Source organism: Heteronotia binoei, chromosome 21 (assembly GCF_032191835.1).
Source record: "Heteronotia binoei isolate CCM8104 ecotype False Entrance Well chromosome 21, APGP_CSIRO_Hbin_v1, whole genome shotgun sequence".
In the NCBI taxonomy this organism is placed as follows: domain Eukaryota; kingdom Metazoa; phylum Chordata; class Lepidosauria; order Squamata; family Gekkonidae; genus Heteronotia; species Heteronotia binoei.
In genome coordinates this window covers 121,322,720-121,336,581 of record NC_083243.1, presented here as the reverse complement: position 1 = coordinate 121,336,581, position 13,862 = coordinate 121,322,720, and the positions used below count along the sequence as shown (strand labels likewise).

The 13,862-nt window shown below is 45.4% G+C and overlaps 1 protein-coding gene across 4 annotated transcripts in view; it reads right to left on the bottom strand.

Moving 5' to 3' along the window:
- The window catches only part of NELL1 (neural EGFL like 1), a 994,364-nt gene that overhangs the window by 969,436 nt on the left and 11,066 nt on the right, over positions 1-13,862 (bottom strand). For all 4 annotated transcript variants that reach the window (XM_060262209.1, XM_060262211.1, XM_060262210.1 and 1 more), the window contains exon 2: positions 8,426-8,554. In XM_060262209.1, the coding sequence (XP_060118192.1) occupies positions 8,426-8,554 (129 nt within the window). The remainder of the gene's footprint in view (positions 1-8,425; positions 8,555-13,862) is intronic.

The window sequence follows — 13,862 nt, the reverse complement described above, 5'->3', positions numbered from 1 at the left end:
CAACCACTTAGGGCTGTATAGCACATACTTTGCATAATAACCTCTCTTTCAAATCACTTCCCTTCACATCCCAGAATACAGATACCGAAATTTACTTTAGAAGTCAAGGCATTCATGAGGCATCCATGAAATTTCACAGTTGGGAACAACGGAGGCAGACAGAAAGAGACATAAATGGACTGGGAGAACACTGTACAGATGGAACTAGGAATTCTGGGGTGGGATTAAGCAGCAGGATCAATAAAAATGGGAGGAGACTTTATAGAAGTAAACAAGGTATGTGTTGTGTGCATTTAGATCAGGGCCAGTTAAACAGGAAGGCTTGCTTCCAATCTCAATTTAATTTAAGAGGCTGGTGGAGACATTCATTTGGAAAATGTATATGCTGCCTCTCCAAGGAACCTGCCCAAACCGCTTACAATATAATTTATTACAAAAACATAAAACATCATACAAGTTAATAAAATCCAGTATTCGAAACACAGCCAAAGCACAAAACATGGAACAGCTTTAAAAGGGTGTTTTTTAAATAATTCCCAGTCTAAAAACAGTCCATAAACCAATTTTAAAAAAATTAAATAAATGACAAGTGGGACTGGGGATTTCAAGCAGTGAGGAGTATCTAGGCTTGCCAGTCCCCAGTCCCGGGTGAAGGATCCCCTGATTTTGCAGGCTCCTCTCTGCCACCAGCCAGCAGGCCAGCAGGGAGAAGCCCTGCCCCAACAGCCAGATTGTGCCTTTAGATCTCAGACAAGTTCAGAAGCTTGCATCTGCTTCTGTTTTGGAAAGTGTGTATGTGTGCCTTTAAATCTCAGCAAGACTGAAGCTGCAGGAGAGAGCAGGAAGAACCATATGTGTGAGAGATAAGCCAGAGAGCCCAATTCCTCGGTTATTTTTGTATTTCTTTCAGAAGCTGTATAGTAAAAGGGGTAGTAAAGAGTCAACTAGAACCTGAATATGGGATAGAGGAAAACCCCATCCCCTAGACCTGTCTCCCAGTAAGTTGGCTGAGATACAGTAGATTGTTACAATCAGCAACTCCACTGAGTAAAGCTATCTATACCATTGCCCCAGGGAGATAACAAAGGTGTGGGCATGCAAACTGTTTATTTTGGCTGCTTTGTGAGTATGTGTATGTAAGTTCCACTTTCATTTTAGTGGAAGTGCACTGCTGTGGAACCATCTGAATGCAAAAAAAGAGGAGGAAATGAAGACTGTATTCAACGGAACTACTGTGCTATATTTTTGTTTGTTTTAGGGAATGGGAAAGTCTCCCAACTTCACTTCCAAAGTATCCCAGCTCCACCCCCAAACTCCCCAGATATTTTCTGAGTTGGACCTGGAAACCCTATTAGTATCTAACAACCAGGACCGGATTAACAATTAGGCCAAGTAAGCACTGGCCTATGGGCCCCCAAGCCTTTAGGGACCCCAGGCCAACTCCCCCCCCCCCGATTTTCCCCCTGCTTGCAGCCCTCCCAGCCTGCATGTGCAGCCAACAACTGAGCCACTTTGCCCGACTTGCCTGGTGTGGCTGCTGCTGGCAGCATCGCCAAGTTTGCCTCTCTCTGCCTCTCCCCTGCAGATTTGTCAAAGGGGCTTTTGAGAAGGTGCCTGGTGGCTGCAGCAGGGCTCCAGCACTGAGATAATTTGTGAGGGCCCCCCCCCCCGATTTTGACTGCCTAGGGGCCTCCACAGAGTTTAATCCGGCAATGCTAACAACTGTGCTCTACTGACTTTCAGGAAAAAAAATAGTGGCAGTAGAGACAAAGAGCTACCTACAATCCCAAAAATTTCTGAAATCCCCCCTTCAGATTTGTAGATGGCCCCCATCAAGATCAAGTGTATATTCATTGCTGGTTTCTACGTTGCAAACATTTGTGCCTAACAAACCAGACATTCTCTTTGTCTAAGAAAAACCAGCTTTGGGAAGGGAAGATTTAATAATAATAATACTTTTTATTTATATCCCGCCCTCCCACAAGCAGGCTCAGGGCGGCTCACAACTTGTAAATGCAGTGTACAATAAAACCATATACAATAATTACAATTTCAGTTATAAAATCAACCTTAAAATCATTAAAATTACAATAGGATTAAGATTATGGTGCTATAGTTAAGATCTTCCATAAAATCCAGTGACTGGAACATAAAATATATCCAGCAGGACCTTCTTGGCTCGGTATTAAGTGAAGGCCATTTTAAAGAGGTGGGTCTTACAGGCCCTGCGAAATTGGTCTAAACATCACAGGGCCCGTACCTCCTCCGGAAGTTGGTTCCACAGCAGGGGAGCCGCTATGGAGAAGGCCCGATCCCAGGTGGACTTCAAACTGGCCTCCCTTGGCCCAGGGATATTCAGCTGGTTCTTTCCAGCTGACCTCAGCGCTCTCTGGGGTTCATACGAGGAAAGACGGTCCCTCAAGTAGACAGGTCCTCGGCCATATAGGGCTTTAAAGGTAATAACCAGCACCTTGTAACGAACTCGGTACACCACTGGCAGCCAGTGCAGTCCGCGCAGCCCCGGCTGTATGTGCTCCCATCTTGGGAGCCCCAACAGCAGCCTAGCCGCTGCGTTCTGCACCAGTTGCAGCCACCGAGTTCAGCACAGGGGCAGCCCCATGTAGAGGGCGTTACAGTAGTCCAGTCTCGAGGTGACCATAGCATGGATCACCGTTGCTAGGTCCTGGCGCCCGAGGAAGGGGGCCAACTGCTTCGCCCGTCGAAGATGAAAAAACGCGGACTTGGCAGTAGCCGCTATCTGTGCCTCCATTGACAATGAAGGCTCCAGAAGAACCCCCAAGCTCCTGACTCTATGGGCCACTTTCAGCGGCACACCGTCAAAAGCCAGAAGGGGGAGTGGAGAAACAGTGGAGTGGAGAAACAGCACAGAGAGGTATTCTTAATCCTTTCCAGGTCAGCATTTGTCCACTGCAGTGTCTTTTTCCTAGGACTGCCAATTCCAGGTTGGGAAATTTTTCAAGTTTTGAGGGCAGAGCATGGGGACAGCAGGGGAAGTTGGGGTTTGGGAAGGGGAGGCACCTCAGCAGGGTGTAATGCTATGAAGTTCACACTCCACCGCTGCCATTTTCTCCTGGTGATCTGACCTCTGTAGTATGGAGAATCAGCTGTAATTCCAGGAGGTCTTCAAGCTCTACCTGGAAACTGTCAACTGTACTTTTTAGAGTTCCAGATGCTATTACTGAACATGACTTTTTATGGAAAGACTGTGGGAAATAAGACACATACATTCATGTCTGATAATTGTATTTATAAGGCCAGGGCTTTTTTTTTTGTAGCAGAAGCTCCTTTGTATATTGGGTCACACACCCCTGATATAGCCAGTCCTCCAAGTAGGGTTGCCAATCCCCAGGTGGGGGCAGGAGATCCCCCGGTTTGGAGGCCCTCCCTTTGCTTCAGGGTCATGAGAAAGCTGGGGGAGGGGAGGGAAATGTCTGCTGGGAACTCTTATTCCCTATGGAGATTTATTCCCATAGAAAATCATGGAGAATTGATCCGCGGGTATCTGGGGCTCTGGGGGAGCTGTTTTTGGGGGCTGAATTTTCAGCATAGCATCTAGTGCCTCCCCCCAAAATACCCCCCAAGTTTCAAAAATATTGGACCAGGGGGTCCAATTCTATGAACCCCAAAAGAAGGTGCCCCTATCCTTCATTATTTCCTATGGAAGAAAGGCATTGAAAAGGTGTGCTGTCCCTTTAAATGTGATGGCCAGAACTCCCTTTGGAGTTCAATTATGCTTGTCACAGCCTTGTTCTTGGCTCCACCCCTGATGTCTCCTGGCTCCACCCCCAAAGTCCCCAGATATTTCTTGAATTGGACTTGGCAACCCTACCACCAAGAGCTTGAGTAAAGGAAAGAGCTTACAGGGCTCTTAATACAGGGCTTACTGTAAGCTCCAAGAGGATTGGCTACATCAGGGGTGTGGGGCCTAATATGCAAAGGAGTTTCTGCTACAAAAAAAGCCCTGATAAGGCCTTTTAGCAGAAAGATGCAAATATTAGTCATTTACTCATTTGGAGTTCCAGCTCATGTTATCGAATGTAAAGTAGTCCCATTCTGACTCATATGACATTAATGGCAGTAAACTCTCTACAGTGCAATGATAGTAAGACCCAGTGGCTCCTGAAGTTAAAACAATGCTTTTCAAAGTTAGTTTTCAAAAGAAGAAAGAGGAGTTAGAACATAATTTGAAAACTATTCCATCCTTTCGTTTTATACAGACAACGACATCGGTGACTATAGGCTTTAAAAGGTACCAAATTTTTCACATCTTTTAGCGATATGGAAAAACAGACGGCTATCTATTTTTTATTTCTGGTTCTTGTTAACTAATAGTTACATGTCTTAGAATTTAATATATGTATTATTCTAAAACAAAATTGAATCAATACTGAGAAATTGCTTTCTGGAAGCATTTAATAAGAAAAATCCCTGCCTATAAATGTCTACAGAAAGAATGTGCTGCTCCCAACATACAGGACAGATTCACGCAATCTTTTTTTCATGAAGTGACTTTTCTTATTGAACTGCACATCTGCATGAAACAGAGTCATGTAAATAAGACAAGTACATAAAGAATTCCCTTGCCACAAAACACTCAAGAAGATTCATACTTCAGTTTTACCAAGCACCTGATGGGTTGGCAGCCACCTACATATTGATCTCACTCACAAGCTCATAGCTGAAGAGCTCACTCAGGGTCAAATTAAGCCTTAGACAAGCTGCAAACAATGAGAAAAAGTTACTGTTCAATTCCACAACGGATTTATAACCATTCTAAAGGCTTTTATAGTGTGTGCAGAGTACAATTATAGTAATTGCCTCTTTCATTTTCAAAAGAGAACTGTGAAGTTAGTTAATAAGACCACTTTATAGTATAGTAACTGAATCTGACAGTAAATAACTAGCCTAAGACCACACAAGCAGTTCCTTTCTGAGAAAGAAGTTGAACTTCTCCTGTTGAGACTGACATGCCAGATAGTGAATTGTAATTGCTAAGAGTTCATTTTTTTAATTTATTTTTAGACTTATACCCATCTCCTAGGTCACAGGGCTTGGGGCCATTCACAACATAGATAAAACAATCTATAAGTAAATATAAAAACATACAAAAATAAATTAATTACAGTCTATAAAATAACACCCTAGCTTAGGCATCAGAATAAAACATAACAATTTGGCACCCAACAACCAGCAAAAAATAGGCAGCACTACTAATAGATGGCAGAAAAACTGATCTCAACCACCCTCAACAGAAAGCCTGGCAGAACAACTCCACCTTACAGGCCCTACAGAATCTAGAATGATCCCTCAGGGCCTGGATGTCACCAGGCAGAGAGTTTCTCCAGGCAGATGCCACTAAAGAAAAAGCTTTTGCCCTCATTGAGGACAGTCAAGTCATCTGTGGACTAGTCACCACCAGTAGACCACATGAGGAAGAACAAAGAGTTCTTGGGAGGACATATAGAGAGTGGCCGCAGCTATGAAGGGGCCGGTGGGGGCACAGCCCCCCAACTTCTGGGTGAGGCCCCCTGACTGGATGCCCCAACCAGTCCCTGGGACCTCTGCCATAGCTCCAGGAGCTGCTGCTGGCCCCACCAGCAATTTGGCTGGCCAGGGGCAGAAGCAGTCTCAGCCTCCCCCTGGAGTTAAAGGACCAGCAGATCAGCTGTTTCATGGGCCCTTTAACTCCAGGGGGGAGCTGGGGGTTGCTTTTGCTGCAGCTCCCAGCCCCGATTGCAGCCACTTCTCCTGCCTTTTCCCCTCCCTCCCAGCCCTGATCACAGCCACTTCTCCTGCCCTTTCCACTCCCTCCCAGCCCCGATCGCCACTGCTTCTCCTCGCCCCTTCCCCTCCCACCCAGCCCCTATCACCACCACTTCTCTCCACCTCCGTTCCCTCCCTCCCAGCTCTGATCGTTGTCCCTTCTCCTCACTTCTTCCCCTCCCTCCCACCACCAACACAGCCACTTCTCCTGCCCTTTCCCCTCCCTCCCAGCCCCGATCGCAGCCACTTCTCCTGCCCTTTCCCCTCCCTCCCAACCCTGATCGCAGCCACTTCTCCTGCCCTTTCCCCTCCCTCCCAGCCCTGATCGCAGCCACTTCTCCTGCCCTTTCCCCTCCCTCCCAGCCCTGATCACAGCCACTTCTCCTGCCCTTTCCACTCCCTCCCAGCCCCAATCGCAGCCACTTCTCCTGCCCTTTCCCCTCCCTCCCAACCCTGATCGCAGCCACTTCTCCTGCCCTTTCCCCTCCCTCCCAGCCCTGATCGCAGCCACTTCTCCTGCCTTTTCCCCTCCCTCCCAGCCCTGATCACAGCCACTTCTCCTGCCCTTTCCACTCCCTCCCAGCCCCGATCGCCACTGCTTCTCCTCGCCCCTTCCCCTCCCACCCAGCCCCTATCACCACCACTTCTCTCCACCTCCGTTCCCTCCCTCCCAGCTCTGATCGTTGTCCCTTCTCCTCACTTCTTCCCCTCCCTCCCACCACCAACACAGCCACTTCTCCTGCCCTTTCCCCTCCCTCCCAGCCCCGATCGCAGCCACTTCTCCTGCCCTTTCCCCTCCCTCCCAACCCTGATCGCAGCCACTTCTCCTGCCCTTTCCCCTCCCTCCCAGCCCCAATCGCCTCTGCTTCTCCTCACCTCTGCTGCCTGCCTCTCCCCCCCGCCTGTTCCCATGAGTAGCCCCATGCCTGCCGCCTGTTCGGAGGGCTACTCATGAGTAGGCAGCAGATCCAGTGACTGGGGCAAAGCGGAGCTGTGCTGCCTAGCCAGAAGGGCTAGGGCCGGCCCTGCCTGTCACTAGAGGGAAGGTCATGTGGGGTGCTGAGGGGCATCAGTGCCCCCCAAAAATGTAAATGCCCCCTGACCTTCCAAATCCTGGCTACAGCCCTGGGCGGTCCTGTAGATATGAAGGTCCCAGACCATTAAAGCTTCAAAGGTGAAAACGTACACCTTGAACTTGATTCAGAAACCGATAGACGATCACTGCAGCTGCTTAAGTACAAGTTAAATATGAAATGACCATGATGCATTGGTCAACAACCTAACACCTGCATTCTGTATACTCTGAAGTTTTCAAAGCAACCTGAAGGGCAATCTTGCATAGAGCTAGTTGCAATAGTGCAACACAGAGTTGACTGTGGCACATATCACCATTGCCAGATCTGACTTAGAGAGACGGGGACAGCTGACAAACCCAGCAGAGCTGGAAAAATGCCAGCCTTGCCACAAAGGACACTTGTTTCTACAGGTCAAGAGAGGCATCCAGCCAAACCCCCAGACTTTGTTGGAAAGTCCTGATACAAATTTCAGCTTAACCACCATTAGCCTAACCATCATTCAGCTTAACCATCATGAGTAATCTGCCCACTTTACTGAACTGCACTGGCTCAGCTATTTTATTGCTACTTTCATGAAAGTAACACATCTCCCCATGCCATTGAATAGACGAATGAAACAGACAGCAGTATTTTGTCTTCTCTTTCTCCAGTTAGAAATATATCTGAAATAAGCCAAATGATTGTGCTGAGAAACTAACTTCATGACAGGGTTCAGGCAGCATAAGTTCTGTTATCTTCATTACGAGATCTAGCTAAACACAGATTTGTTCAGTCTCTTCCCTCACTTCTGGAGCCAAGGCTAGGCTGAAGGTTTGAAACACACACACACCAGATTATCATAGTGCCCAAGTTGTCTTGTACTCCAAGAAATCTTATACATGATAGCTAAACTGTTGACATGTGAGTGAAAGGCTAATAAAGAAATAGTGCAAAACTACTGCTGACCCTTGGAGAGTGTTTGTACAGCATAACTATTAACTTGCCATATTTTTCTTTGTACAAAGATGGCTAATTGACCAAAATGCCAACCAAAGACATGAAACATTGTCTCAGGTATACTTGGCTGCATGTGTTTCACAGCTGTGAAGCTCCTGAATGGCACCAATTTTATTGAAATGTCTGAATATTTGCACAATCTAGTTATGTAACAATACATATTTCTGGATGGTTCTTGGAAAAAATGATAGCTCCAAGAACATAGAAACTGGCCAGTCCCATTTGGGATAGGGGCATGTAATCTAATGTTAGCAAAGGAAAAAGAGTGATTTCTCATTTCTTTGTACAACTTAAGGCTCACTTTGCAAAAATTTACAAAAAATGTCCAGTGCTAGGGAACTGACTGGATGAACTAAGCTATTTCATTGTGCCAAAATGTTTTCAAATAAAATTAGAAGCTGAGCTACCTAGGAGCATCACTATCAATAGAACACCAGTATAGTGTCAAAATCCAGGAGGGAAAATCAATCAGAAAGTCCATAATTTCTAGATAAGAAATGGGCTAATCACTAAGTTCTCAGTTACTCACACACATACTCCTGTTAATCAGATAAAGATATTGCCCTTACCTTGAAATAAAAATGCTTTGCTGGCATTATGCAACCCAGACACCTGTGTAACTCCAATGGACATGTTGAAAAGATCCAGTTCTGAGATAATATCAGTCTGTAAGCTGGGATCCATTCCAAAGCCAACAACTATTTAAAAAAACAGAGAAAACAGTTCACTTTTTATTCCAAAGTAAAAGAGCTACAAATTCAGTACAATAAGGCTATATCCATATACCATATTTTGACCAGTGCTTATTCTACAAGTAATAAACAGTGTTTCACTGCATTAACCAAAATAGTGTTCTTTTATTTCCTGATTTTTGTTGTATTTATCTATTTAAGCTATTCCTATGCTGGTGCTTTACAGAAGATTTGCAATTAAAACCACCACAATATATTTTAAAAGTTATTAAAAACAAGCCATTGGACAAAAACAGCATAAAATGATCCAAAAAATAGAAGCAGATCATTAAAAAGATGGTAAGATAAAGCCCTTAATTAAAAGCTCGGGTAAAAAAGAGGTGTTTACCTTAGCATCTAAAAAAAGTAAACTAGATGTCAAGCAAGCTTCAAGAGGAAGGGCAATCCAGAGGCAAGTTGCCACCACAGTGGGGGAAACCCACTGGTCACTACTTGCCTCATCTCTGCAGACAGGGGCACACAGAGCAGGCCTTGAGAGGTAGATCTTAACTAGTAAGCTGGATAGCTTGGGAGGAGATGATCTCTCAGATACTCCGACCCCAAGCCATCTAGGACCTTAAAAGGTAAGAGTGAGTACTGTATTGTAACAGAAAATGGATGGGTCATCCATACAGATCCTTCAGAGCAGAAGTGATATGATGCAGTAGCACCCCCCAAGCTATGAACCTCATTCTTCTGGAGGAATGTAACCCCCTTCAGGACAGGCTGACTCTGCAATCCCTAACCATCTAACAACACTTCAGTCTTGTCTGGAGTGAGCTTCAAGTTACTGGCCCTCATCCAGCCCATTACCTTCTACAGACACCTGTTCAGGACTTCCACAGACCCACTTGGCTTAGCTGTTAAGGATAAACACAGCTAGTGTCATCCACATACTGGTAACACCTTACTGTAAATCCTCACTGTTTTGTATGTGATATGACAAATAAAGGCAATAATTAAGGCAACAGTATGACAAAGGACTCCTGCAACTAAACAAATCTTTAGAACCACTAAAAAGTTATACAATACCGTGAAAACAGATTGTACAGAGAACTCTTACTTATTAGACAAGCAATGTCCAATATAGAGTCAGTATGGTTAATGGGTAGAGTGTTGGAAATCCAGTTCAAACCTCCCACCACCATGAAAGTTCACTGGATGACCTTGGGCCAGTCACTCTGTCTCAGTCTATCCCACAGGTCTATTGTGATGATAAAACAGAGGGGGAATGATATTGCAAGTCACTTTGGGTCCCCACCGGGAAGAAAAGCAGAATATAAATATCCAAATAAATAAATGTATGTTCTTTCATCCACAGAAATCCTTTGTTGGATCCAACAGAACAGGGTCAAACAGAACCAGTATAAAGAGAAGAGAGCCTTACTGATCTCAAGCAGGTATTTTTTGTAGCAGGAACTTCTTTGCATATTAGGCCACACACCCCTGATGTAGCCAATCCTCCTGGAGTTTACAGTAGACGCTGTACTAAACGCCCTGTAAGCTCTTGGAGGATTGTCTACATCAGGGGTGTGTGGCCTAAAATGCAAAGGAGTTCCTGCTACAAAAAAAGCCTTGAAAGTATATTCTACAGAAAACAAAGAAATGCAGAAACTGAGCTATTGAAAGAAAACCTTAAAGAGATAAGGGAGCTGTGATTGACACTTTGACAAAATAGTCCCTGAAAAAGCAAGAGAATTAAGAGGTGAGTGGTTTACTGTATCAAAGGCTGTCCAAATCCAGGGGAAAAAAGGAACAGAAATAGACTCTATGGCCGTTTTCCCACTCACCTTTTACTGGCGCCACGACCATCCTGACGCCGGCGAATCTGCCTGGATTTCGCAACAGAAGCGCCGGCGCTCCCAGAAGCGCCGGCGCTTTCCGTCGCTAAGCCAGCGCAAACGTTTTCCTGCATCTTTGCGATTTCCGTTTGCGCTGGCTTAGCGACGGAAGTAGCCGGCGCTTCTGGGAGCGCCGGAGCTTCTGATGCGAAATCCAGGCAGATTCGCCGGCGTCAGGATGGTCGTGGCGCCAGTAAAAGGTGAGTGGGAAAACGGCCTCTGAAGAAATTCATTGAAAACATACATATAGAGCAACAACTACAAAAGCAGCTCAGAAAAGATCAACAATACTCCTGGCAAAAAGTAAAACCTGTTGGGAAAGAACAGTGTGTAATATATTTAGAGAGAAGAGGAAAAAGAGTCTGGGCAATAGTAAAAGAAGTGCAAAAGATTAGAAACATTGTCAGCCCTTTCAGCTTGTTTGCTTGAAGAGGCCATAGTGTCATGCAAGAATGCTGGACCTTACATGACAGAAGAAGAATTTCAAGGCATCCTCTCCATTTCAGCAGGTGATCAGCACCGTCAAAGCTGAAAAGTGCAGGACAGAAGAACTTCACAAGCAGCAGCATGTATATAGCCTGCTGTTAGGAAGCACAAGAAGAATTCTGGAATTCCAAGGAAGTCCTTTTCTTCACTAGTTTTGGTGAGAGAGGAAGTATTTTTGGCACTTTGACACCTTGCTAGACAAACACATCCAACATTGGAACAAAGCTTCCCATCAAAAGGAAGCCTGGAAATTAATCAAGCTTATTCTCTGCAGATGTAGCTGAGAGGCAATACCATCTTCATGTAGGTATTTTTCACCATGCTACTTGACACTGGGTCTGAGAATTTTCTTCCTCTCTCACATAACAATTTACTGCAACAGCAGAAGTGTATAAAACACTGTTCAATGGAAGTATTGTCCCTACGTGAACCAAAACACAACCTATAAATTTCCTGCTCCTTATACTCATACTGAATGGGGATATACGCAAAATACCTACAGATGACTTGAAAGGTCCAATGTGCTAAATTAAGTTACATGGAGTTTTACTGTTGCTTTTTGGGGGGCGGGGGGGAAGGGATTTTATTTTTATTTAAAGCTGCCTGAGGCTTTAAATAAAATATCTGAGAAGAAAAATGGCAGATGAAGGAAGGGAGCTTTAATATCCTAAAGAGGAATGCCCAATATTCTACCTCACATGTAGGTTTACAGCAGACCTCTGTGTCATACTTCATTTAATGATTTTTGAGGCAAAGAAGTTAAATATTCCATTATCAGAACTTTTTCCAACCAGATTGAGGTACCTGTTGAGTTTTGGTGGCGTTTCACCCAAAAAAGGCCAATGGAGAAAAGCAGCTTGATATGTTTTTATTTCTCAGTTCAAAACTAACCTCATTGAGCTGCTTCTTCATATATGGCTAGGAAGACATGGAAACCCTGACCCTTCCCACTTGAGGGTATCTAAGCAACGTCAGAAGAGGTTGTGCTGAACAAGAACCAGAAGGAAAAGGGTTAAACGTCAGATTCATCCTCTGGGAGCAGCTTTGAGTAAACTACTTGGAAAAATTAACCACAGAACTTCATTGAATGTGTGATTTGAGCCTTACTGTACATAAACCTGCCCCACAAAAGCCCCATGCAAATCAGCAAAAAAAAAAATCTAAGCTAAAATGCATCTGGACATTTCCTTGAGTCTTGGTTCTGGTCTTTCTTTTACAGAAGGACACTGAAATTTCTCTATTCACATTTCTTCCCTGCCTTGCCCTTTTTCCATTAGCAGAAAAAATATGCAAGGTTACCCACAAAACGTTTATTCCCATGGGACAAAATGGGGCAACCCTCCTCCAACTATTTCAAATACCACTTTCTTGCAGCTGCTGGCTCAACCTGCTTGCATCTGACTTTGGCATGCTGGCAATCTAAACATCAGAGAAGCCAGCAATGGATGGGCTGCTGGACAATGACACAGTAAATGCAGCTGCTATCCGAAGAAAATAAGACCCCAGTGCTGCAAAGCAAAAGCTAAGGGCAACAAAAAAAGAGAGAGAGGTGACAGCAACACACTAGCCTCATGTAAACAGACAGCCTCCAACATCCTTGCCTTTGCAGAGAAAGAAAAGGGGGAAGATTCTCACAGCTTGCCGGTCCATTGGAGGCTGATGCAGAATGGCAGCTGGAAGTTTGCACCAATCAAGATGAACTTTTTGCAGGTTCACCCTAGTAAGGACAAAAGCTGATTAACCCTCTTTACCCAAGGTCCTTCATGGAGAAAAAAGGAAATATGTCCAGGAGGTTCAGGTTGTAATATAGTCAACCTTGGGGGAGAGACAACTTACTCACCTCCGTCACTGGTGTTATGCAATGCCAGGTCCATAAACAATAAGACCTCAATCCTTCAGGAATTCCCGAGTGAATAGGATATGGACCTGGCATGCATGACTGAGACCTGGGTATGTGACGGGGAGATGGTAGCCCTCTCCCAAGTTACTCCCCCAGGGTACTCAGTCTTTCACCAGCCACAGATTAGCGGGCGGTGGGGAGGAGAGGCACTAGTCATATGGGAGGCTTACTCCTTCTGGGCTCTCCCGATTCCAGAGATCGACGACATTGAATGTGCAGGTCTGAAGTGGGATGTAGGAGAGGGTTTGGCGATCTGGCTGGTGTATCAATCGCCTAACGCACCAACCAGCGCCTTATTGTCCCTGATGGAGGCCGCAACAGGCTGGGCATTGGAACACCCAAGGCTTTTAATCCTGGGTGATTTCAATGTTCATGCCGATGATGCAAACTCTAATCAGACGATGGACCTAGTGTCATCCATGGCTACGCTAGGACTCTCTCAATTTGTAACTACACCCACGCATCAGGTCGGGCACATGATGGATTTGATCTTTACGTCGGGGGTTACAGTGACCCGAATTACTGCTGACGCAGTGTCATGGTCGGACCACTATGTCCTGAAGGCCCATGTGGATGTACTACCCCAAACCCATTTAGGCGACGAGTGTATTTTAGCTTGCCCGCAGAACCTAATGGACTCAATACGGTTCCAGAGGGAACTGTGGAATCCCTGGCCCCCTGGCAACTCGCTCGATGACATGGTCGAGTTATGGCAAAATCGGCTCACCATGGCCATTGATGAGATCGCTCCTCGGCGCCCTCTACGCTCCCGTTCAAAGATGGCACCGTGGTACAACATGGATTTGCAATTGATGAAACGGAGGCTCAGACAACTAGAGAGGCAGTGGTGGCAGACTCACGACGAAGCAACCAGAACATCTTATAGAGAGTATATGAGATCCTATGAGATGGCAGTCAAAGCCACAAAGAAAGCTTACTTTGCGGCCAAGATTGCATCCGCGAATTCATGCCTGGCCCAATTATTTAGTGTTATTCGGACTCTTACAACTCTGCCACGAGGCAGACCAAATCATAGGGAATTGGAGAT